The sequence below is a fragment of the Hyla sarda genome, chromosome 3, assembly GCF_029499605.1.
Source record: "Hyla sarda isolate aHylSar1 chromosome 3, aHylSar1.hap1, whole genome shotgun sequence".
Lineage (NCBI taxonomy): Eukaryota > Metazoa > Chordata > Amphibia > Anura > Hylidae > Hyla > Hyla sarda.
In genome coordinates, this window is record NC_079191.1 from 419,136,889 (window position 1) to 419,164,761 (window position 27,873).

The following is a 27,873-nucleotide window of genomic DNA, read 5'->3' on the forward strand; positions in this document are numbered from 1 at the left end:
TCCTGGTCATTAAATAGGAATTAAGAACACTACGGAGAGTATGCTTTGCACCAATCCCTCCGGCCAAGCACTACACATAACACAGTATATCAGTTTGGCAATGGGTCCTAAGCAGGGGTCAAGTCCTGGGAAAAAAAAGTGTGGGAACTCACCCAAGATCTCCACTTAAAGGGGTACTCCACCCCTAGACATCTTATCCAAAGGATAGGGGATAAGATGTCTGATCCTGGGGGTCCCGCCGCTGGGGACCACCGTGTTCTCCCTGCTGCACCCGACATTCGTTTAGAGCGTTGGGTGCAGTCCCAGAGGCTCTTGATGTCACGGCCAAAGCCCCTCACTGCAAGTCTATAGGAGGGGACATGACGGCCGTCATTCCCACTCCCATAGACTTGCATTGAGGGGGCGTGGCCGTGACGTCACGTGCCTCTGCACCCCTTCGCCAGTCATTCGGCAAGGAGAGAAGTTCACTCCGTGCACCGGATGTCTGGGGTGCCGCAGCCAAGATCGCTGGGGTCCCCAGTGGCGGGACCCCCGAGATAAGATGAATAGGGGTGGAGTACCCCTTTAAAGGGTACCTCTCATCAAATAAACTTTTGATATATTTTAGATTAATGAATGTTGAATAACTTTCCAATAGCATGTTAATGAAAAATATGCTTCTTTCTATTGTATTTTTCCCGATCAGTCTTGTCAGCAAGCATTTCTGACTCATGCTGGAGTCCTAAACACTCAGAGCTGCCAGCCTGCTTTGTTCACAGCCAAACAGGCTGTGAACAAAGCAGGCTGGCAGCTCTGAGTGTTCTCCTTTGTGAACAAAGCAGACTGGCAGCTCATAGTGTTTCAGCATGAGTCTGAAATGCTTGCTGCCAGGACTGGTAGGGAGACCCCTAGTGGTCATTTCTTCAAAGTGGAAAATTAAATAGAAAGAAGCATATTTTTTAATAACATGCAATTGTAAAGTTATTCTGCATACATTAATCTATAATATATCAAAAGTTTTTTTGATGAGAGGTACCCTTTAAGGGCTGGTCCTGCAGGACTCCTGCTAATGGGAATTGTGTTCCTGCTGTGGAAAAAGTGCAGGAACTCCTGCAGAACTTGAGCCCTGGTCCTAAGACTGTCAGTAATATTAATAAAGATTGTGCAGAATTGCAGATGAAAGACAAGCCTACAGGATAAGGCAATGCAATGTTTGTACTCTTTACCCATCAAGACACTTAGGTCTTCAAAAAATCTTTACATACAAAACTGTAGGAGCAATGCAAAATGATAAAAATCTACAGACCCTTTCGAAAAACTTAAAGGGGTACTCCGGTGGAAAACATGTTTTTTTTAAATCAACTGGGGCCAGAAAGTTAAACAGATTTGTAACTAACTTCTATTAAAAAATCTTTACCCTTCCAGTACTTATTAGCAGCTATATGCTACAGAGGAAATTCTATTATTTTTGAATTTCTTTTTTTTTTTTTTGTCTCATCCACAGTGCTCTCTGCTGACACCTGAAGCCTGAATCAGGAACTGTCCAGGGCAGGAGAAAAACCCCATAGCAAACCTATGCTGCTCTGGACAGTTCCTGGCACGACCAGAGGTGTCAGCAGAGAGCACTGAGAACAAGACAAAAAAGAAATTCAAAAAGAATAGAATTTCCTCTGTAGCATACAGCTGCTAATAAGTTCTGGAAGGGTAAAGATTTTTTAATAGAAGTCATTTACTAATCTGTTTAACTTCCTGGCACCAGTTAATAAAAATAAAATAATAATAATAATAATAAAAAAAGGTTTTCCATCGGAGTACCCCTTTAAGTCTTTCCATTCTTAAATTTTTTTTTTATTGAAAATGTAATATCTTAAAACATTTTTTTTAATTAAATTAAATACATTAAAAATTTAATGTAGCGCCTTAGCACCAGTTGGTAAAATAATTCTTCGACATCAGACGAATACCGAAACCTATACTTTTCTTCTGCTAAGCTTCCAAAGCCACGCTGTAATAGTGAACACGTTACCTGCAGTGTTGTGCAAACAATTGTCGCACACCCCCCCGCCTCCTCGCTCGTGGTCATCGGGGTGAGGGTCTCCACTTGCATTATAGTGACAGCTGGATGAATGGTTGTTGCACTGGCACGGCACGCAGTTATAAGCGTTCACATGGTCACCTTGACGAAAAGGCTTGTTGTTATAGAGGGGCAGGCAGAGATCACACTGGAGACAAAAATATAACAAAAAATTAATTAATAAATGAATGAATAAATAAATAAATATATACATTTAGTAGTAGTTTAAGTCACAAATTCATGTTCAATTTATAAGCTTATCAGCTGTCTTTCATGTGATAATTTCGGGAAAATATGGATTAACCAATTCGCACTCTTAGGAACAATTTAGTCGCTGAACGAAATTGCCTGAGGCTCTTTATCCTTTTGAAAAATAGGGATTTATACCCTCCTATGTGCCGCACAATGACTTCGGTGGGTCACAGTAAGCACGCTCATGCATATTCATGTGACCCTGTGCGTCTGTTGGCATCGCTTTTCTTTGAAGTTTGACCCCGGTTGATGCCTTCTTCTACCAAGAGGCTTCCTAGTGATGGCACAATAAATATTGTTCCACTTAAAGGGCTTAATTTTTTAAGTTAAAGCTGTTAGCACGGCTAACTAAAAGTAACACACCAGCAGTAAAAAAAAAAAAAAATGGACTAACTACTGCAAATGTACCATAAATCAAACCATGCCTGAATTTCCCTCTAGGGCAATCCCCGGAGGCATCCAGGCTTGCAAAAAAATTTGCATAAAAATACAGTGTATATTTAGTGGCAAAAGTTAAAGGGGAAAAAAAAAAGAAAAAACAATGTCAGAGCGGACGGCGATTCTTGAAGATCCAAAAAGTTCAATTATAATTTAGTATAATTAATTGAGGGCAAGAAAAACAAGATGAATGGGGAGGTTGATCTTGCAGAATATTTACATATGTAATACTCTAGTTCAGCGGTCTCCAAACTGTGGACCTCCAGATGTTGCAAAACGACAACTCCCAGCATGCCCGGACAGCCGTTGGCTGTCCGGGCATGCTGGCAGTTGTCGTTTTGCAACATCTGGAGGGCCGCAGTTTAGAACTCCCAGGCATGCTGGGAGTTGTCATTTTGCAACATCTGGAGGGCCGCAGTTTGAAGACCACTGCTTTAGTTGCAATCTTATGATCGAGGAAGGTCGAAGGGTTGGGGGGCCTAAGGAATAGACATTAGACATTCATCCTAAAGTTTGACCATCAATGTTCTAGTCCTGGAAAATACTAGCAAAAGTTCATAGACAATGGTGCTGTTTTTGGGGGGAAAACTAGGGGTCCATAGTTTGGGGACCACTGCAACATCTGGAGGGCCACCGTTGAGAGACCACTGCTTTAGTTGCACTCTTCTGGTCTTATGAGGACCTAGTGAATAAACATTGGAATTTCATCAGTTTGACCATCAATGTTCTAGTCTTGGAAAATACTTGCAAAAGTTCATAGACAGTGACGCTGTTTTTAGGGGGAAAAAAAAGTTGTAGTTTTGCAACATCTGGAGGTCCACAGTTTGGAGACCACTGCTTTAGTTGCAATCTTATGACCGAAGGAGGTCATAGTGCTTGGAGACCTAATAAAGTTTTACCATCAATCTTCTAGTCCTGGAAAATAGCAGTATGGTGGCCCAGTACAGGAGTTGAACCCCTGTGCCCTTCCTGTCCTGTCAGGCAGCCTCCCTACAGTGTCCCCTGGGTTCCCCCCTTGCATCTGTATCCCTTGCATATTCATTTGTATGTGTGTTATCTCCTGTAATATACCTGTAAAGTGTTATAGCTTTAAGAATAGTTGACATGTGATTAACCTGATGTCATGTGATTGTAACCTAGGTAGGGGTCAGTGACCATGTGACTTGAGGGTGACCTATGGGACCCCTCCTAGTCTCCCCCATATAAGCGCTGGGAGGAGCTAGTTCTCTCTCTTAGCTCTTACTTTCTTGTATGCTGAGTTGCAGTGAGGTTGCAGTGACTCCAGAAGAGGCCTAAAGTCAGTCAAGCAGCCACGGATTCTTAAGTCCATTGCCCCACAGGTCAAGTCAAAGCCGGGTAAGCTACAGAAGGGGTGAAGTCAGTCATAGTCTGTCATAGTCAAGTCAGTCCAAGTCATCCTGTCTCAAGTCAGAGTGGCCTGCCTGCAAATTGTCCAAGTCCACTATAAGTCCCAGCAAGCCCTAAGGTCTCTGAAGTCACTGGTCACCTCTGTGTGCCTAGCTAAACTGTATAGACTGTTACACCTGACTCTGACTTGGCGTCGGAGTCATTATTTGCTCCCGTGCCTAGCCCAGGATCCAGCGGTATTCCTTCGGGTGGTGTAGAGGATAAACTACACCCTGGCATCACGAACACAAGGACTTAATGCCATCTGCCCCAAAGGTAATTCCATCTGCCCTCATCACACCCTCACCACACCAGCAATAGTTCATAGATAGTAGCGCTGTTTTTTGGGGGGATTTTTTGTTTTGTTTTGCAGCACCTGGAGCTCCACAGTTTGGAGACCACTGCTTTAGTTGCACTCTTATGATCGAAGAAGGTCATAGGGTTTGGGGACCTAATGAATAGACATTAAAAATTCATCCTAAAGTTTGACCATCAATGCTCTAGTCCTGGAAAATACTAGCAAAAGTTCCTAGACAGTGGTGCTGTTTTTGGAAAACAACAACAACAACAAAAAGTTGTAGTTTTGAATCATCTTGGGATTCAAAGTTTTGAGTCCACTGCTTAAAGGGGTACTCTAATGATCATAGGAGGTCATAGGGATTGGGGACCTATTGAATTAACAGTAGAAATTCAACCTAAGGTTTTATGTTTTGGACCTGGAAAATACTAGAAATAATTCATAGACAATGGTGCTGTTTTTGGAAGAGAAAAAAAGTTGTAATTCTGCATCATCTGGGGGTCCACAGTTTTGAGACCACTGCTCTAGGTATTCATTGTATGTTCTTTTTAAAGGGGTATTCCTGCCATAGACATCTTACAGTATCCCCTATCCAAAGGATAGGAGATAAGATGTGCGATCCCCTCCATTCCCAGAAACGTAGAGGTTTCCGAGACTAGAGCAGCAACCTGGCACAGAATGCCGGGTGCTGCACGGAGATCGCGGGGGTCCCAGCTGCGTGCCCCTCATGATCAGGCATGTTATCCCTTATCCTTTGCATAGGAGATAAGATGTCTGTGGCCTGAAAACCCCTTGAACTACCAGATTTTTTGTTAGCTGATGTTTAAATGCAGAGAGGCAAAACGTGTTGGTTACAAATTGTTGGTCGGTGGAAAAAATCTTTTATCCAAGTAGTCACTCTGGACTGCAGTTGGCTGCCATTTCGTGTACCGTCCTAAATGGTTTCTGTGACATAAGATACAATAAGATATAGCCAACTTTTGCATCTGTTAATCTGCTTCTTATTGTATTGGTTTGAAAACTGACCTTTGCAAATTGGTATAAATGGGGGACCAAGTGATCCATGATGGCTTGTTCTTTGTTTGCCAACAAGAGTAGGACATGACTGGGAGTACTGCAGCCTTAGCCAACTTATCCCCTATTCGCAGGATAGGAGATACGTGTCTGATCATGGGGGTCCCCTTGATCACCCATACGTGGACCCAACACTGCCACGGCTTTGCAAGGCTAATGCTTGTGTCGTCAACCTCACTAAGAGGTCAACAGACACACCCCTCCATTCAGCCCTATTCATTAACGCTGCATCATCGCCTCTCCCATAGAGATACATGGAGGGAGCATTACGGCCACTGCGCCATGCTGCGGTCGACACGAGCCACGGCAGAGCCAGGGACTCGTACAGGAGATCGTGGGGGTCCCAGCATTCGGACACCTCCGTGATCAGACACTAAGGATAGGAGATAAGTTGTCTAAAACTGTAATACTCCTTTAATTGGTTGAATTCACATTGTGTTTTCTATCCCCTCCTTTTTTTGTTGCTTTCACTTGGTCTGCACTCTGCCCCACCCCCTCAGCCCAACCCTATATAAGTAGCAGGTAGCTACACATGGCCCTTTCATTTCTGGCAGCCTCCCAATCTGACTGGGAGCACATGGTAAGTGAACTTTTGCACCTTGATCACACTGCTGTGGTGCTGTGTGGCATCCATTGCTGCCATGGCACCGTGTCTGTATGGGGCACGGCCCAGGGACTGGTTTGAGTGGCATTGGGGCCGCTCTGCCAGTGGGTCGTTCCCCCTGTGGGCACTGGTGTTGCAGCGGTGGTGGTCGCCACCAAGTGCTATGCCATTTTATGCTAGGGACGTTTGGGACCGACTCTAAATAGGTGGCCTTGACGGGGCGAGTGGGCTCCTACTTTTTGATCAAAATGTATACTAACAACCTGTTAGTTTTTGAATTTATGCTGAGAAGCAAGTAGATCAAAATGTAGATGTGCGACCATGTCTGTTTCCTCTACTTGAATTCATTCCTTTAATAGCATTTTCAATACCCTATTAGAGCAAACGGATAGAGGATATTGATGGTGATCAGCTGATTGAAGCAAGTCTAGCTTCTAAACGCCTTGATGTTGAGGCAATACCATTGGCACTGGTGATATCGTCTGCTATGGAGCCTGCGGTGTCAAGGAGATCCAGGCTGTCCATGTCAGCCTGAAGCATAATATTCTCACACTAGCTAGCATCAGTATGTTGTGGCAATATCCTGATGCTGGTCAGCATTGCAACACTTTCTCTGGAGCTCAGCCCCTCACACAAGGTCCTAAAACTATCCAGACTTAGGACATTGGGTGCAGCAGTGCATACAGTATATTAATGTTGGAGAACATCAGAAGTTTCAGAGAGGCAGTGCCAAGAAGTGAAAAGGAACGAAAAGACCCAACAGACTGGTGGGTACCACATATATTTTTGTCTGGTATAAGGTATCATCAAAGAGTATGGTGCAAGATCTTATTAAGATAATTAAGAGACCTTTTCTAAGAGTTATTATCATTAAGAGGTCTTGTCTAAGGTATCATCAAAGGGTATGGTATGAGGTCTTAAAATTGAGAAGTATGGTCTATGGTCCTATTTAAAAGGAGTACAGTCTGATTATCAATACATCTGGTCTGAGATCCTATAATCTAAGGGTCTGAGGTCTAATCATTAATGGGTCTGGTCTATGCTCTTATTATTAAAGAGTCTGGTCTGAGGTCTCATAATAAGGTGTCTCTTAGTCAAACGGTCTAGTGTAAGATTTTATGACTAAGAGATGGGTTGCATAATTTAAGAATCTGGCTTTAAGTCTGAATGATTAAAAATTTTGAAATATCAGTACTTCCCTGTTTTATGTCATTCCTAAACCTGAATGGGTGAGTGCACACTTGGCAACCTACTTTTGTTTATATTTGGGTACAAGTTTGCAATGGCCCTCGATCTCGAGATAGAAATGGGTCCTGGAGATAGGACCCATTTCTATCAGATATTTAAATCATATCCTGTGAATATGCCAGAATTGTTCAGATAGGGATACACTTTTAAACTCCTTTAACTGAGGTCAAGATAATTATATTATAGAAAAAAAATCAGAAGTAAACAAATAATAATACTCTATATTGACTACGTTCAAATCTGCAATGGAGCCCAACAGACCCTATTGATTTTAATGGGGTCCTTCAGGCTTCCTGCTCATGTCCTTTATTGTTCATGAGTCTATGGGGACAGAAAATACGGCATGCAATGTTTTTTTTGTCCCGTTATCCAAACGGATTTTAAAGCCTCCGATGCAGATGTGATCAAAGCCTTATACTTTTTTTGTTATATTATACTGATTTTTTTTTTGTATACAAACAGTATTTTATTCTATCTCTAAAAATACAATATAAAACAAAAATAAGGAACTGAATACAATACAATAATACGATACAAAAACTTAGATAATGAAACAAAATTGTAAGTATACATGATATTAAACTTTCTGGCCACTGATATTAGACTTATGAATGTCAGGCACTTTCCTAATTTTCCAGAAACCCCTTACACATCTGTGGTCAGCCATAATGAATCAGGGCTCACTTTTCCTGTTGGGAAATATAGCTCAATATACTCTGTCGGAATCATTTCTGTTTTTTATTGCCTATCCAGTAATGAGCCAGACTTTCTTAAGATCTTTGAACTGAATACATTAAAACTTGCATGAAACTATCAGGGCAATCAAAAAATACTAAAATGTTCCCATTTGATGTACTAAAGAATAATATCAAAGGACAGTCGCAATGCCAGCAGGAATAACAAGTAGGGTAGAATGTTTAAAACATCACCATAGGAATGTAGAAATAAATAATTGACATCTACCTTCGGAAATAAGGTCAGGGAAATGAACGTTGTAGAGGGGCTCCGTTTGGCCCACACAGGGCTGGCGCGTTTCTTACCGCTATCAATCTTAAGCACTGCAGGGTTTTATCATCGGCGGTAATTTGAGTTGATTATGGCATCAATGTCATGATAATGATATAGGTTCTGAGGATAATGAAAGAGTAATGGAGGAGAAGCACTCCAACAATTACTAATGTGGTGGTTACCATACTATAAAGCAGTGGTCACCTCCGGATTTGGGGTTCAATCCAAATGGAGGTCATTTTAGTATTTTGGGGGGCAAAACAGAACTTACTATCCCCTCTATAAGCGAGTTCATTATTAACCAGTTTAGATCCAAGATACTTTGCAGTATATTTTATTTAACACGCGCATTTGTGTCCATAATTGGTAAAAAAGGGTCCATTTTTTTCCTCAACCATTTTTTTTTTACCTTTTACCAATTATAAACGTAAATGAGCCTGTAAAATAAAATGTGATACAAAAGTTTATGAAGTGTGGCAAAATTTTTGTAACACTTTTTTTGTGACTAATTCAAATTTCCTTTTCTATTTTTATTCACATATGCTTTTTTATATTAATTTTTTTTTAGATTATTTAACATAATAATAATATGGAATTTATTATTGCATTTTCCATCATCTACTAGGGGATTACCGTCTATGTGATTGTTTTTAAGATTTTCTTCTTCTGTTTTTTATGGTCTGTCCCTTATTGGTCAGAAAAAAAATGGTGGACTATATATATATATATTTAGTTTTTACACTTTACTTTTCACTGTGAGGGCTTGTTCACATTATGGAATTTACAGGCGCTTGTGGTACCACAAGGAATAACAGCATATTTAACATGTAATTTAACCGTAGCAATAAGCGTTGGGAAGAAAGAGTCCCATGGATCAAATGGGATTCTGCAGAGGAATTCTGCAAAAAAAAAAAAAAAAAAAAGGATGAACAAGTTGAAATTCCACAGTGTGAACTGTGAAGCAGAATGAAAATTTTCAGTGGGTAGCTATATCGTGTCTAGTTAGACACAGCAGCATTGACCAGTCATGTGACCACAGGGACCAGTAAAAACAAGTGATGCTGAAAAAGCCTAATGTAGAAAACTAGTTCTGTCTCCTCTCTAGATACTTAAAGGGAAGCCATCATTGAAAATAAAAAAAGTAAAACAAAAAAACAACAACACTCATGTCACGAATACGCAACAGAAGTTTTGATTGGTTGCTTCAGGGGGTACCCCTTCATTTCCAATCGGCTATGCTCTGCACTTCTTAAAAAAAGGAAAAAGTGGTTCAAGAGCCCCACTAACATTTTCTGAATCTATAGACTGCATGCATGGCTCTTCAAGCTGACCAAAAACTTAGGGCACGTCATTCTGCTGAGTTCTGCAATCTTTAGATTGATTGTGAGGGTCTCAGAAACCAGACTTCCACTGAGAATATTTCTGACATGCCACTATAACATGTTTTTTTTCTTTTCTTTTTAAAAAAAAAAATTGGTGTCCTGTCATGAAAACAAAACAAAAAAAAAACTTGATATTTAAAAATATTATAGACGTGTCAACATTTTTGATAGGTCAGGGTCTTAGTTCTAAGACCCCCACCAATCAGTAGAAAGGGTGGGGAGAATCTCACGGCAGTGGCCTTCACTTTTGATATGCCTCTGTGACATGTCAAATTTTTGTTTTCTCAAATGGCAGGTACACTTTAAGCAAAAAAATTTTTTGTGATCTGCACTAGTTAGGGCATAATGTATGTATGTTTAATAAGTATTTTTTTTAATTCCTTGGTCACATTACTTTATTTCACATCAGTCATTAATACAATAGAGATTTGTACTTTACAAGCTCAAAACATATCCCAGTGATAGGTTATTAAGAAATATTTTATTTAGTAGTTAATATACCACCCATAAAAAAAAAATATATTTTTAAGTGATCTTGTATTTCATTGTGTCTTCTTTGACATTGTTAATTAATTATTAATTGTCAATATCTAATAAATACCTGTCAATCATTTTTTTCTATTCAGATGTCTGTCTAAAGGACATCATAGTGGTTCTGGACTCTCCTCTCCAAGAGTAGCTCCTACTATGGAGAATGTATTGCAACCATGTACTTCCTCTTGACTGGACAGCATTCATTATCATACACTTCGAGCACCATTTAAAGTAATTTTTTGGTTCTATAACGCATTTCATAAAAGATAGAATGGGACGGGGGTAATGTTTCTCCTTGAGAAGATCATCATAAAGATGTGTAGAGATGTATAGGCCATTTATGCTTCACTGGGGATTCAGTGTTTCACTACAACTAGGAGTTTCGGAAAGTGACTGGGAATTTATGCCAAACCAGAGATCTTTCCAGAAAGAAAGAATATCCATCTGTTGACAGCTGTTCTGTTTCAGGGTTTTTTCCTTTTTTCAGTACAGAGCGGGGTGCTGGCTGGCTTAGTTGGAGGCCTGTCATTGTGAGACTAAAGGAGTAATGTTTCTCCTTGAGAAGACCATCATAAAGATATATGGAAACTTATAGGCCATTCACATTCCATTGGGGATTCTGGGAACAATTCCACTTTTTCCAAGTGGCTTTTATTTACATTCTGTGGCTCACTCCAACTAGGAGTCTTGGAAACTGACTTGGAATGTATGCCAAGGCAGAGATTTCTCCAAAAGGAAAGAATTTCCATCCATTCCGACCATCATAATGATGTGTGGAGAGGTATAGGCCATTTACACTGCACTGGGGGTTCAGTGTTTCACTTCAGCCAGGAATCTCGGAAACTAACTGGGAATATATGCCAAGCCAGAGATCTTAAGGAAAGAATATCAATCTGTTGACAGCTGTTCTGATTTAGGATTTTGCCCATCATCAGAACAGAGCAGAGTAATGGCTGGCTAGTTAGAGGCCTGTCATTATGAGACCAAAGGGTTAATGTTTCTCCTTCTGGAGAGATTTCTGGCTTGGCATACCTTCCCAGTCAGTTTCCAAGACTCCTATTTGGAGTAAAACACTGACTTTAAGAGAAAGCCACTAAGAAAAATTGTTGTGAGAGCTGTTCTGCACAGGCTTTTGTGCAGTGCAAAAGGGTCCTATCAGGGTCAAAGATTGGATGAATGGTGACCTTGTATCCTTCTCCCATTTTGCCTTACAATATGACAAAAAATTGGGAAGAGCCAGCTGCTTTTGTGCACAGACCACCAGATAGACATGGTAACTGTAGCAAGATGTGTAACTCATGAGATGGGGTGGGCATCCTCTACATATAGAGGAAAGAAGGTTTCTACACCAGCACAGATGGGGGTTCTTTACTGTAAGAGCAGTGAAACTATGGAACTCTCTTCTGGAGGTGGTGGTCATGATGAACTCAGTAAGAGAGTTCAAAAGGGTCCTGGATGCATTTCTGGAGAGTAATAACATTACAGATCATGGATACTAGATTTTTAGGGACAGAACGTTGATCCAGGGATTTATTTTGATTACATATTTGGAGTCGGGAAGAAATTTTTACCTCTATTATGAGGGTTTTTTGCCTTCATCTGGATCAACTCAGTAGGGACTCATTAGGGATCTAGGTTAAACTCGATTGTCTTTTTTCAACCTAATAAACTATGTAACAATGTAAGGTGAAGAATAGCATCCCGGATTACTGAGGTGCTATAAACTGGGGCTAAGACACTTCACAATGACATTAGACTGTTATGTATATGCCACCAAAAAATTGCAAAATCAGCCTTATTAAGGATTTAAATTTCTGATTAATGGAGCAATAGTAAAAATAAATCATACAAGTTCACATGTCTATTAGTTTAATTATATCCATTAATCTCCTTTGAGTCCTAATCTGCCGTTCTTTTAACTGTTCATTCAAAATAATAGTTTTGTGTCCAGGACAGATTCCCCTTCTAATACTGCAGGAAGATTGTCAGCTCTGTACCCAAATACAATGCGTGGAGGTGCAGCCTACAAAAGTCTATGGTTTTATAGGGGGTTTGTTTGATTTACGATATGTCTTAGAGCATTGCTTTGTGGAGCAATGAACACAGGTAGATAGATGAATTTACTGAATGGCTACTTTATTAGAGTTTCTCCGGACCCATCTATCGGTGAGTTGGACCTTCTTTAGCCTTCAGAACCACAGAAAATCATCATGGCATAGACTCTACCAGGTGGTGAAATCGTTCTGCAGGAATATTGGCCCATGCAAACCCTGTTTGCCATCAGAGTAGATTGACCATGGTGCCACACCAACACTTTACAAATATGTATAGTGCCAAACAGATTTAAGGCACTGCTCCCCAGTAACAGAAATTCCTCTGCATCAGACCACAAACAAGTAGTGAGGATATGCATTAGCTAAACTTAACTTTTCTTAGGATAAAATATATGTACCCCAATTTTTTTTTATATCTAAGAAAAGGAAAGTTGTGCAAAAAACACCATGTGCCACTTACACCACCAAGTATTGATGTGATGCAAAGACCTCTAAAAGGTGGAAGGGAACAACTATGGTCCATTGTAAACGGTGGGGGGTAAAAACTTCCCCGGTAAGGCCCTACTCTCGCATTATTTATTCCCTTCTTGGCAAGTGTTACTCGCCCTAAATAGGGTGGACCCACACAGGAACCTCTCCCTATTTCCACCTGCAAGCGCTGCCATTTCCCAGGGTTTTTAGGTCGAAATAGGGAGAGTTTCCTGTGTCGGGTAACCCTTTTTAGGGCGAGTAACACTTACCAAGAAGGGAATTAATAGGGCGAAAGTAGGGCCTTACAGGGGAAGTTTTTACCCCCACCTGCTACAATGAACAATACGTTGTTCCCTTCCACCTTTTCAAGGAAAGTGTTACTCGCCTTGAAAAGTGTGGCCCCACACAAGAACCTCTCCCTATTTCCACCTATAAACCCTGGGAAATGGCAGTGTTTGTAGGTGGAAATAGGGAGAGGTTCCTGTGTGGGGCCGCCCTTTTTAGGGCGAGTAACACTTGCCAAGAAGGGAATTAATAGTGCGAGAGTAGGGCCTTACAGGGGAAGTGTTTACCCCCACCAGTTACAATGGACCATACGTTGTTCCCTTCCACCTTTTAGAAGTCTTTGCATCACATCAATACATGGTGGTGTAGGTGGCACATGGTGTTTTTTGCACACATTTCCTTCTGTTAAATAAAAATAAACGTTTTGGGTACATATATTTTAGCTCCACGCTGTCTCATACTGCCATCATATGTTCTCCTTATGCTGATGCCAGCTCCAGGCTGTCTCATACTGCCACTGTATGTTCTCCTCATGCTGATGCAAGCTCCAGGCTTTCACATACTGCCACCATATGTTCTCCTCATGCTGATGCCACCTCCAGGCTGTCTCATTCTGCAACCATAAGTTCTCCTCGTGCTGATGCCAGCTCCAGGCTGTCTCATTCTGCCACCATATGTTCTCCTCATGTTGATGCCAGCTTTAGGCAATCTCATTCTGCCACCATATGTTCTCCTCATGCTGATGCCACCTCCAGTCTGTCTCATTCTGCCACCATATGTTCTCCTCATGTTGATGCCAGCTTTAGGCAATCTCATTCTGCCACCATATGTTCTCCTCATGCTGATGCCACCTCCAGTCTGTCTCATTCTGCCACCATATGGTCTACTCATGCTTCCGCCACCACCAGGCTGTGTCATTCAGTCACTATATGGTCTCCTCTTGCTGCCGCCAATTCCAGGCTGTGTCATTTAGCAACTATATGGTCTCTTAAAGCTTCCTCCACCTCCAGGCTTTGTCATTCAGCCACTATATGATCTCCTGATGCTGCTGCAAACTCCAGGCTGTGTCATTCAGCCACTATATGGTCTCCTCTTGCTGCCGCCAACTCCAGGCTGTGTCATTCTGCCAGATTATGGTCTCCTCATGCTGCCGCCACCTCCAGGCTGTGTCACTGTGCCGCCATGTGGTCTCCTCATGCTGCTTGCACATTAAATAAAACTTCAATTGAAATGTTAAAAAATATCTTTAATCTTTTCAATTGTGAGGCCCTATGGTCTTTTCAGGCTGTTGCTACCTCCAGGCTGTGTCATTCAGCCACTATATGGTCTCCTCATGCTGCTGCCAACTTCAGGCTGTGTCATTCAGCCACTATATGGTCTCCTTTTGCTGCTGCCAGCTCCAGTATGTGTCATTCTGCCAGGTTCTGGTCTCCTCATGCTGCTGCGACCTCCAGGCTGTGTCACTGTGCTGCCATGCGATCTCCTCATGCTGCTGTCACATTAAATAAAACTTTTTAGGTTCATCTATTTGAAATTTGAAATTTAAATGTTAAAAAAATATCTTTGATCTTTTCAATTGTGAGGCCCTATGGTCTCGCCAGGCTCTTGCCACCTGCATGCTGTGTAATTCAGCCACTATATTGTCTCCTCATACTTATGCCACCTCCAGGCAATGTCATTGTGCCCCTCTGCGACAATGATTATAATAGCAATGTCTCTCATCTGCATGTCATACTGAATAACAGTATTATTTCACTAACACAGCACACTCCCTATACGTGTTACAGCAAGGTAAAGTGTTCTACACCCATATTGAGGCTCTTTGCAAGCTAGAAATAGCCGTTTTTAACAGCGATTCACCACGAATAAATTTGGAGCAAACCAAATTTTTTCAAAAAATTGGGTGAATCGGCCAAATCGAATTTTTCTAAAATTCGCTCATCTCTTGTCCTGACATTCTCTGAATACCCTGTTCCATCTTGTCCCAGAAATGTGTATATAATTAAGATCTGGGACCTGTAAAGGCCAGGAAAGCAATGAAAACTACCTGAAACCAATCCATGACTATACGGCCCATGTGGATGGTATATTGTCCTGCTGAAAATGTCCTTTTGTTATAGGGGAAACAGCCAGCCAGCATCCAAACCATTTGCTTAAAAAGTTAAAAGTCCTGACTTTAATCCATTAAAAATGTTGTGGAAGGGCCTGAAGCAGGCAGTTCATGGTTGGAAACCAACTAACATAAAAGTTGTTTTGTTTCAAGGCAAAGGGCAGAACTAAAGGGCAGGACTAACCAACAATTACCAGAAATGTTTAGATGCAGTTAATGCTGCACAAGGTACTAGGGGCAAATATTCACATACCTATACAGATATGTGATATTGGAATATTTTCCTCAATAAATAAATAAACTAGTCTAATATTGTTTTACATGTATTGAATTCTCTTTATCTCCTATTAGGACTTAAAGGAGAACTCAAGACCATAAAAATTGTCCCCCACAGTGCCGGCAGTAAAAAAATAAAGATGTACATACCTTCCTCCACTTCCTGGTTGCCGGTGGTCGGATGAATCAGCCAATCACCAGCCGCAGCGCAGTCCGACTCAGCCGGCGATAGGCTGAGCGGCAGTGTGACGTTTTCGGCCCCGGCCGCAGGTGCCGGTGTAGTGAAGAATTTTGTGTCCTGAAGCGTTTTCACACTGCCGGCAACCAGGAAGTGGATTGCGGCGGAGATCGGAGCCGGTTACCGGAGGCCCCGGGGGAGCGGAGGAAGGTATGTACATCTTTATTTTATTACTGCCAGCATTATGGGGGACAATTTTTATGGTCTGGAGTTCTCCTTTAAGAAATCAGAGCATGAAATAAAATATGCAAAAAGTCTGGCCAAAACTTTAGTAGAGTGAAAAAAAAATCTTAGGGTGGGAATTTATCATCCCATGCACTAGGCTGAATGTCAAATAGCTCATATGTTTTGTGCAAATACCGTCTTTTCAAAAAAAATGTTGCACAAACTCCTGTTTTGCACAACAGCTGTGTGGCTCTTATTAGTGTTAGATTCCTTATTTAGGGCCCTGATATATGCCAGGATGAACATCTCTATACAGTAGAATGCAGTGCTCCCTCAAGTTACAATATTAATCGGTTCCAAGATGGCCATTGTATGTTGGTTTTGAAGCCCCAAAAGTATTCCAAAAATAGGAAAAGTGAGGATTAATAAGAAAAAAAATAAGTCAATAATTAATACAGATAAAGCAAGTCCTTCTATATAAAAGTAAGAAAGATCTGCTGGAAGCTGTAAATCACTGTCTATGTAGAGAACAGGAGTTTCTTCAGGGTCCTATACAGTACAAACAGTGTCCCAAAAAAAAGCAACTTGGAGCCACCCCCACCTGATGTCCAAAGGAGCAGCTAACTGTGGCACAGGTAAAGAGTACAGAACATGTAATACCTCCTTGTACTGTAGGGGGCGCTACCAGACCCCAGTCAGTGCATGTACTTCAGTAATACAGAGGTTTTACCAGTGAAATGCCCATTCTGATTGGTCAGACCTTCCAGTCATTGATATGTTTGCAGATCTGGACTGTCTGTAACATTGTATGGTGAATCTGGTTTCAAGTTATATTGGTCCAGAAAATACCATTGTATGTTGGAAATATTGTAACCTGAGGTCATTGTAAGTTGAGGGACCACTTTATACTATTTTATGCCATGTCAACAATAAGACCAAAGGCATAATTTGAACCTCATGGTCCCCAATACAAAGTCAGTAGCTGGTCCTCCAACCTACCATGGGCCAATTACTAGAGAGGAGTCTTCCTATTTAGCAGAAGGGCCATTGGCATTCTTCATTTTACTGCTTACACCCCTATAGCTATGCCCCTGCCCAAGACTCATTTTATGCACTACATTTGTACAGCACAGAAATGTCAGCCTGCAGTTCTTAAATACCATGTCGAACCAATATTCTGTAATATTCTCATTTGCTCGGTAATTGAATCAGATTACTGTGTTTATGTTCTGAAACCCTCTAGCAAAATAAAATTAATAAAGTGGCTTCTCTCTCCTGTTGTGCAGGCAGAGAAAAGGTCCTTTAAGAACATCTTAAAAGCTGTTTTGTATTATAAGGATTCTGGCGGAATCACAGTAAATTAGATTCCTAAGGAAGTGCAGGGGATACACTATACTGACATCATTAAGATACTTATCTATTAATAATTCATAAGATGATGATATATATCAATTATGCCCCTACTCCCGTTTGTAGAAAAATGTTCTAATCCGTAGTACCATATATATCAAACACAAAAAAATGTTAATATTCATGAGTAGCTTTAATATGAATGGCATGTGAACCTGACATTTCAACCAGTTGGCTAATGATTTACTGGCGAGAACCCCCTGATATTAACTTTTCTTGCCAATTCATTTTCTATTCAATTTACAAAGCCTTACCAATGCATTGGCAATCAATTTCAGGAGAGACTGTGAATACAAATTGGTTATAAAGATAAGGCTTGTGAAAGAAAATTGGAGGCCGGTCTGGAAAGTTGTACCTTTTTCTCTGAATCTCTGATTAGGTTAATGTCTTAGGGAGAACTTATCTGATTGACTCGCTTTATTAGAAAATTATATCGGGCTGCGGTTTGTGTTTTGCAGCGTTGAGGGTGAAGACACATGCAGTAGTGCAGGCTCTGTACAATACATTACAGTACAATACATGTGGGTGAGGTTTTTCAAACGCCATCTATCAGTAGCAGAAAAGGGCCTGCTGCAGAGGTTCTAATCTGTTACCCCTGATGAAGCCAAATCCAGCGAAATGTGCATTGGGGTATGTTTGTGCTGGGTGTGGACACTATACATGGCAGTTATCACTTTTTTGGTTCTTTTATGGTTTGTTTCATAAAATTTTCTTGTGCTACTTCGGTGCCTTTGCTTCATTATTTGCAGTACTTTATCTGCTTGTTTATTTTTGTATATGCAGCATTTGCATTTTGAAGGGGAAGGAGTATTTGGAAATTGGAGATGGTGTTGAATCCCCAGATTAAAGTGTGGAAACCACTACTGCACCACTGGATCCAACCAGTGACAACATGTCCTCCTTTTGACCCTTTTTAAGTCTGTGTTCACATGTGGCATTTAACTAGCAGTACCACCACTTGCGCCTAGCACCCTGCTATTTTATAGATATTTTCTGAAATTTCTGTAAAAATTTAGCAATTGTTACTGCGATTTCCAAAAATAGCAGTACAATTGCAGCAGTAATTAGTGTGAACACAGCCTCAAAAGGTTTGACCAGCACTTAAAGGGGTAGTCCGCTGCTCAGTGTTTGGAACAAACTGTTTTGAATGCTGGAGCTGGGAGCTCGTGATGACATCATAGCCCCGCCCCCTCAGACCTAAGTAAATGGCCCCGATTGGCCCTGATTGATTATAGTGCAACCCACAGTTTTTTGTTTTTTTTTTTCAAATTTGTAAATTAGGGCTCGTAGAATAATTGAAATAAGAGTTGGCCTAAACAGGTTGGATTTTGTAGGGAAGATGTTGTTAGAAGAGTATGGCCCTTTTTTCTTTTTTTCTTTCTTGGGTCCTGTAGATAGGGTATAACCCCTGTAAAGTTTTAGGCATATGGAACTTTCTCAAATGAAACCCAAAGTCGCAGACATATGTGATAGTTAATGATGTTGCAATTTAACCCAAAAGTTGCAGATTCCCTTTGTTAACAGGTTTGGGAACTTTAAAATAAACTCTCCTAATCCCCCAAAAACGCCCACTTTGTCTACTAAACACACCCTCTAGCTCGGAGGGCGCAAATAGCATGTGACCCATAGTAAATAGCAGCATTTTTTTATGCTGGCGTAGACAATGTGGGTGTTCTTAGGAGATTAGGAGAGTATGGCCCTTTTTAATTTTTTTCTTTCTTAGGGTACGTTCACACATACAGGATCCTGTGCAGATTTGATGCGCAGTCTTTGTAACCGCCGATGAGAATCTGTGCTCAGTCATTTAGTTTACTTTGAAATCTGCAGCAGAAAATCCTGTGCATCAAATCCTGCGCATCAAATCAGCGTACGTGTGAACATACCTTTAGAGTTATTTTCTTTTAACCTTTGGTTTTTTAATGCCTGTATTGTTTTGATTTTTATATGTCTACATTTTTGTAATGTTTCCATGTTTTTTTTTGTAAGCATTGTTTTGAACATTTGCTTTCCCTGGTGTTAGCATGCTGACCTTTTGAATTGATCTTTTTAACATTATTCCAACCATATGTTGGTAATTCATCATGTGTACTGTAACTATATATGTAAATATTTTTTTTTTTTAAAGCAAAATAGAAATAGCTTCATTGGCATTCCTAGACTCTCTACCACAAGGAAAACACATCTCCATTTTCCTGCACAGGCCAAGTCCCCGTTGGGTGTCGCCCCCTCCCCAGGGCACTGTAAATATGATAAAGTACATAGAACATACAAAAACCTAACCCCAGGGCAAAAGCCCGGGGTAAAAATCCCCTTTAGAATCAACCCCTTAAAAATTAACTTTTATTGTATACATTTAAAACACTGCTCTGTGCCCCCAGTGGGTTAAAATGTTATCAGGACAGACCCTGTATACTGTAAATATATATGGAGTGAACACTCCCTTTCACTAGGTAGTATGGCTCTGCAGTGCCATTATAAGGTCCGTACTGATATATTAAAAGCCCTCAATTGCCCGCCTCTACACGTTTCGCCGTCTCCACGGCGTTTTCAAGAGGCAAGAGTGGCAATCATGGTAACTAATATGGCGGAAGGAGTATTTATAACAGGGGTGTGGAAATTTTATAAAAAACTACTTGTCCACTGGACTAAAATGGAGCAAAATCTACTTGTCCCTCATGACGATCCACTTGTCCGGGCCAATTTTCGCTTTTACGCTCTCGTTTTTCCTCCTCGCCCTATAATAGCCATAACTACCTACTATAATGATACCTTTTAATTTTTCAATAACATATTCTCTGAACCAAAAAATATATAAATATATATTAAGGGAAGTGAAATTGAAATAGTAAAAGATAATTTAGCAAATTTAGTGTTTTTCTTTTCTGCGCCATTTACCTTGTGGTTGAGGTAACATGTTAGTTTTATACTTTAGGCGCCTGATTACAGCAATACCAGATTTGTATCGTTTACTTCATGTTTTACTAATTCTTGACTATTTCAAATTTTTTTTAATTGCCATTTTTTAACCCCTGTAGCTTTATTTTTTTTCCACATACCAGGCTGTATAAGGGCTCATTTTTTGCGCCATAATCTGTTTTTTGTATCGGTACCATTCTGGGATATTATAAAAATTTCAAATCTGTGGTTTGGTATTTTTTTTACATTTACCGTACGGGATACTTAATGTTATATTTTAATAGGTTGTACAATTACGCACGAAGCGATAACGAATATGTTTATTTTTATTATGTTTACATGTTTTTATATAGGAAAAGGGGGTGATTTGAACTTTTAACATGGAAGGGGTTAATGCAGCGGTCTTCAAACTGTGGCCCTCCAGATGTTGCAAAACTACAACTCCCAGCATGCCCGGACAGCATGCTGGGAATTGTAGTTTTGTAACATCTGGAGGGGCACAGTTTGAAGACCACTGGGTTAATGTGTGTCTTTCAAACTTTTATTAAAACTTTTATTTATTATTATTATTTTTTTTTGACACTTTATTAGACTTATGAGGAATCATTAGATTCCTCAGACAGATGAATAGAGTTCTATTGAACTCCATTGATCTGTGTGCTCGGTGATCCATTGATAGAGCCTAGTCCAGCCAGGATCTATCAATGACAGAGCTGGGACTGGAGGAAGCAGAGGAAAGTCCTCCGGCTACCTCCATAATGGATCGCCCCCCTGCGATCACGCTGCGGGGGGGGCGATCCACCCCACTAGCCCGATCGCCGCATGCTGGCTATTAGCGGCAGCCCCTGGCTACTGAGAACAGCCGGGGGCTGCAGAGTATGGAGTGGGCAGGAATCCCGAGCCCGCTCCATATTCCCCTGTGAGCGCCGCAAACAGTCTCCCCGTGCAGACGAGCGGGGAGCGAAGGCAGAGGACGCAGGTCTGCACGGGGAGCAAGAAGCCACGCCCCCTCATCTCCCCCCGCACGTCTGCAGAGCAGGGGAGAGAAGACCAATACACAGCTTCTCATCTCCCCTGCTCTGCTTCAGAGGACACAGGCTGCAGAGTATGGAGCGGGCAGGAGTCGGGAGCCCGCTCCATACAGACTGCAGATCGCCACCTGCCCGGCGCCCAAAACTGCTAGTCCTGGGCGTCGGGCGATAGGAATTCCACATCCATGTATAATCATGGTTGTCCACATCATTGACCTGCGCCCAGTCCGAGGGCCACTCACAAATCCTCTTTCAACCATTAGGATGCTATGTCCAATCAAATACTGGCAGGGCTAATCGCTACCTGGGTCAACTATCAGAACTCACCTATAGTGTTCAGTCTCCGGTCCGCGTCACTGTTGTTACATGCCGGCTCTCATACCTGCATCATCTCCGTGCGCCGCGTATGTCCTGTTGAACTCCCGGAGAACTTTAACTTCTGCCGACTATAGTGTCAGCTACTGCGCATGCGTTGGCTCTTAGTCTCAGAAGCGTTGCATTCTGTGTAATAAATCCTCCATTCACCGTCTTGGTTGTGTCCTGTGGTCCAGTCAGCGCTGCAATAATCCTGCCATTTGATTAAAGGTTGTAGGCTGTCCTGAGTAGATAGGTCTTCAGGTTGCTCTCGATGGTGGGTGACAGCTGGGAGTCTTGGGGGAATTTTGGGGGAAGCATGGGAGAAGTCTTGGAGACGGTTATGTGAGGTGCGAAAGAGGGTAGAGCACAAGTCGATGTCTAGAGAGGATGTGAGATTACATGAGGGACAGTATCAGGAGATCAGGTCAGAGATGTATGAAGGGGACAGATTGTGGACGGCCTTGTATGTCATGGTGAACAGTTTAAGCTAATTATGTTGGGCAATGGGTAACCAGTGAAGGGGTTGGCAGAGGGAAGAGGTAGAGGAGAAGCGAGGTGAGAGGTGGATGAGTTGAGCAGCAGAGCTGAGGATAGATTGGAGGGGAGCAATTGATGGAAGGCAGTGGAGATCAGGATGTTGCAGTCCAAGTGGGAGATGATGAGGGCATGTACCAGTAGCTTAATCAAGTCAAGTTGAGATAGGAGTAGATCCCTAGAAATGTTTTTGAGACACGAGTTGTAAATGAGCACCAAGCTTGTAGATTGATGCTCCTTTACTGAGCCTATTACAAGGCTTGACTACTGTGCCAGTAGGGCTAAGCGAATGACCCTGTAATCCTGCCATATATCACATGGGGATAGGTGTGGTGCTTTTCTGGGAAGAAAGCTAACTTGTTCTTCTAGTTCTAGAAAACACGTTGTGTTTTCACAATTGCCGCACAGCCAGATATAAGCTTGGAGTCAATAAGGAAATATGAAATGCCAAGTCAAGAAAAAAAGGCAGGGAAAACACTGAAATGCAGTAAAAAGCATTGACAGTTAATTGGTTGTTTTTTTCAGGTCAAACACACTACAGAAGTTGGGTGGAAATGTAGCCTTAGGGTCAATTTACAAGTACAGTATTCTACGTAGATTTGAAGTGCAGATTTGATGCGTAGGATTTGAAGTTGTGTTCAGTCATTCAGTTTACATTGAAATCTGCAGCAGGAAATCCTGCGCATCAAATCTGCGCAGAATACTGTACGTGTGAATAGACCATAAAGCTGTTATTTGAAAAAAAGGCGTTAAGAGGTTGAATACTTGTGCGCGCAGTATACAAATTAAAATATAACTTTTAGATTAGTATCCCGGTAAGCAAGCTAATTTGTTTGCAACAAATAAATAACACGCATGCTAAATATATGGAACAGGCAGCAGAATTAGAAGAAAGACTTCTACAAAGGGATTATCCACCTGAAGTGTTAAAGGGCTCCAAAAAGTTAGACAGATTTGTGAATGACTTCTATTAAAAAATCATACCTTTCAGTACTTATGAGCTGGTGAAGCAGAGATGTCAGCAGAGAGCACTGTTGCCAGACAGAAAAGAACAACTCAACTTAAGCAGCTGATAATTATTGGAAAGATTTTTTAATCAAAGTAATTTACAAATCTGTTTCACTTTCTGGAGCCAGTTGATATATATATAAGTTTTTTCCTGGAATACCCCTTTAAAATCAGCCAGTCAAAGGGTCGAATGAATGATACAATAAAACGTGCTATCTTAAAGAACTGGTTTTTGGTCCAACTCATTTAGATAAAATTACTGAAACCGACCCAATAGTCACCTACCAAAAAAAACACCACTATCCCTGACTACATAAATAATAATAAAAAAAAAAAAAAAACGTAGCAGTATCTGGCTTACCGATTCTCGGCCATTAGGCAATTTCTCATGTGGTTCAGGCACTTGCTGTCAATATAACGGTAAATTCAATACGCTACAATTAGGCAGCTACACTGTAAAAACCAAACAGTTCTTTACATGTAGAACCACTTACGTGGTCTATTGTCTTCTCTGTACCTGTGGGTACTTTTACATAAGGAGACAATCAGACCTCTTTTTCATAGAATAAATGTCCATAACAGTTATCTGGAAGCTTTTCGGTTCCCTGCCATAGAGAAAATTGAAACTCCAGAGTGAGGTCTGAACAGGCATCAATACCTACTTAGGAGCGAAGCTAGATGGATCGTTCGCACTGATGCCACCGGCCCGCTCGGCTTAAATGAGCTAGGCGCTTTTCTGTAAATCAGATTCCCTGCTCTAAGTGTCTTCGCTAAGGTTAAGGTATTGCTTTTAACATTATTTTATTTATGTACTGTATTTAAACACATGAATGTATTTGTTCACCTGTATTTCCATGGTTACCTGTACACCTTTTCCCCTACATCATCACGTTCTGGCCTGACGAAGCGCTTCGGTACGCAACGGTCCGTCGCCAGCTACATACCCCTCTGTCTTGTCCAACTACTCCATTGAATGTTTCACACCTATTGCTTGTGAGCAATAAAGAAGCACCTGCATATCTACCTGGTGAGTGCTCCGCTTCATTCCTCTTGGCATCATACTTTATATTAGTTTTATTTATTTATTTTTTTATTTATTTTTTTATAATTAGTTATACTCATTCAAAATGAGGCAATTTTCATTTCATTTTCTGAAGTTTCACCCTTCATCCCATGCGCACAAAAAAAATATATAAATCACGTACAAGAAAATGAATATGCGAGGGCTTTGAAGTGAGAATATTAAATAATAAAAAGGAAAAAATATATAATTTCATTTCATTCCAAAAGTAAAATTTACTCAATACGAATTTGCTATGTAATGCTCCGTCCTGATAATTATATTATAAGAAGACATAAAAGAGTGGCAAGATAAGAAACAACACCAACCTGGCAGCCTGCAAAACAAGATATACCTGCCTGCAGAAAATCTAAAAGGCATGAAAAATATTAGCTACAGGAGGGCACGGTGTTTAAATGATTAAGGCAATTTTCTGAGCAGTAAAAAGATATGTCTTTATATCAAAAGATTTATTTAATTTGCTTCCACAGAATGAAGACACTGAAAAACGTAATATTAAAATTTAATGTAACAATAAAACAATTTGCTTGTTATTTCCAGAAGGTGCATGTGTGGGTTTTTACTTTTAAATATTTTTTTTTTTTACGAAAGTCTTTCTCAATTAATTTGATCTAGCCGGGCCGCTAATGAAAGACTAGAATCCCACTTATTGTTATCAAGTCAGAAAAAGATTGCTTCTAGTGTTTGATGAGCAGGGGAGAATTTATAGCCACGGCGTGCACTGTTTATCTGGGAAATTTTAATTTATTCTAGATAAAGGTGACGTAAAGGGGTTATTGAAGATCGTTGGTAGGTGGAAGAATTTGTTCACTGCAAAGTCTAGAATTTTCTTTTTGTTATCAAAGGATCATGATTCTTTTCTCAGGTTTAGGCTAGTTTTACATGAGCATAATGGGGGGGTGTCCCCATATTTCTGTCCCTGTATTATGGATGAGTGTTTCCGCTGGGCTGCGGGTCTGGTGAACCAAACAGAATTGTAGATCCCTATGATCAGAGGCATACATAGAAGAAAAGGGCCTCATGGCAAATATCAATATGGGCCTCCTATTATGGCATCTCATTTTGCCCCCCAGGACAAAAATTTTCTTGTGTTTATTGCCTTTTATAGGGATGAGCGAATCGAATCTGTCTCATTCTGCCACCATATGTTCTCCTCATGCTGATGCCACCTCCAGGCTGTCTCATTCTGCCACCATATGTTCTCCTCATGCTGATGTCAGTTCCAGGCTGTCTCATTCTGCCACAATATGTTCTCCTCATGCTGCCTCCAACTCTAGGTTGTGTCATTCAGCCACTATATGGTCTCCTCATGCTAGCCCTTTACTTTCCATTGCTCAATACCTTCCTCCATAAATTTGATGACAATGGGGGAGATTTATCAAAACCTGTCCAAAGGAAAAGTTGCTGAGTTGCCCATAGCAACCAATAAGATCGCTTCTTTCATTTTTGAAAAGGCTTCTGAAAAATGAAATAAGCAAGCTGATTGGTTACTATGGGTAACTCAACAACTTTTCTTCTGGACAGGTTTTGATAAGTAACCCCAATGCAGTTCCCTGGAGATTGGAGTTCTGCAAAGACTCTTACAAATGGAAAAAGGAATGGGACCAACTTTGGCTGGGCCCCTTTCTACAAGGCACATGGTCTTCCACTATGGTACTTATGCCCTTGCCTTCGATGCTATTAGGATCAAACAGGCACAGAAATATGGGGGGGGGGGATTTATCAAAAGCTATCCAGAGGAAAAGTTGCTGAGTTGCCCATAGCAACCAATCAAATCGTTGCTTTCATTTTTCAGAGGCCTTTCAAAAATGAAAGAAGGGATCTGATTGGTTGCTATGGGCAACTCAGCAACTTTTCCTCTGGACAGGTTTTGATAAGTCTCCACCATGATGCTATTAGTGTTGATCTGGGAGATGTGGTTGTATTATAGGCTGTTAGTGGGAGTCAACAGACCCACGATCAGGCCCAGGATATTTTGCCATTTTGCTGGCACAGAAACATCTCAAACATCTTCAAATAATTATACAGGATTAGTAGAACAAAGGTGATTTCTTCCAAAACCAGAGCCCTACCTGTTCTCAGGTTGTGTGTGGTATCATAGCTCAGTTCCTTTGAAGTGAATGGAGCCAAGCTGTTATGCTGCACACAACCCGAGGAGAGGTGTGGTGCTGGTTTTGGAATCTGTGTTTCTATTCCAGAAAAAAACACTTTAAAGTAAAATATATTTTGGACTTTGTAGAACTTTGCTCATGAACTAGGGTAGATACCGTATTTTCATACGCCGGGTGCTGCAGTCGGCCAGGACGCCTGAGGTATGGATTATCCATACCCAGGGTGTCCCGGACGAGATTCATTTCCCCATAACATTAGAGACATCCCTGTGTCCCGAAAGATCTTTTCAGGAAACAAGGATGTCCCGGTTACCTTTCTGCGGCCTGACGTTACCTTTAAAAACGCAGGGCCGCCGGGAGGTGGCGCATGCAGGGACGTCACTGACGTCCGTGCGTGCACCCATAGAAACGGCAGAGCAGAGCAGCAAGGATGCACGCGCATGGTAAGTTACCAACGGCACGTCATCTTCGGTGCTCTGACCAACCCTCCTGAAGTGGGGCATTACACAGGCATACAGCCTCAAGCCATACAATGCATATGGCTGAAGGCTGTATGTCTGTGAGGTCCACTGCCTACCAAATGTGGGGGGAACTATACTGCCAACCTAATGTGGGGGTATACTGCCGACCTAATGTGGGGGAACTACAACCTAATATGGGGGTATACTGCCAACCTAATGTGGGGGAACTACAACCAAATATGTGGGTATACTGCCAACCTAATGTGGGGAAACTACAACCTAATGTGGGGGTCCACTGCCTACCTAATGTGGGGGTATACTGCCAGCCTAATTTGGGGGTGACTATACTGGCAACCTAATTTGCGGGAGCTTCAACCTAATGTGGGGGAACTGTACTGCCAGCCTTATGTCGGGAGAACTATACTGCCAACGTAATGTGGGGTAACTACAACCCAATGTGGGGGAACTATACTGCCAGCCTAATGTGGGGGAACTACAACCTAATGTGGGGGTATACTGCCAGCCTAATGTGGGGGGGGGATTATACTGCCAACCTAATGTGGGGGAGCTACAACATAATGAAGGGGAACTATATTACCAGCCTAATGTGGGGGGAACTATACTGCCAACCTAATGTGGGGGAACTTCAACCTAATGTGTGAGAACTATACTGCCAGCCAAATGTGGGGTAACTACAACCTAATGTGGGGGAACTATACTGCCAATATAATGTGGGGGAACTATGCTGATAACCTAATGTGGGGGAACTATGCTGATAACCTAATGTGGGGGAACTATGCTGACAACCTAATGTGGGGGAACTATGCTGACAACTTAATGTGGGGGAACTATGCTGACAACCTAATGTGGGGAAACAATACTGCCAGCCTAATGGGGGGGAACTATGCTGACAACCTAATGTAGGGGAACTATGCTGACAACCTAATGTAGGGAGAACTATGCTGCCTACCTAGTGAGGGGGGAACTATGCTGACAACCTAGTGTGGGGGAACAATGGTAATGGTACGCCGGAAAATACGGTAAGCATAGTGAGTTGTACTGAGATT

At 41.4% G+C, this 27,873-nt stretch overlaps 1 protein-coding gene across 3 annotated transcripts in view; it reads right to left on the reverse strand.

The window, feature by feature from the left end:
* Positions 1 to 27,873, reverse strand: part of USH2A (usherin) — a 1,021,568-nt gene that overhangs the window by 892,986 nt on the left and 100,709 nt on the right. For all 3 annotated transcript variants that reach the window (XM_056568336.1, XM_056568335.1, XM_056568334.1), the window contains one exon: positions 2,006 to 2,201. In XM_056568336.1, the coding sequence (XP_056424311.1) occupies positions 2,006 to 2,201 (196 nt within the window). The remainder of the gene's footprint in view (positions 1 to 2,005; positions 2,202 to 27,873) is intronic.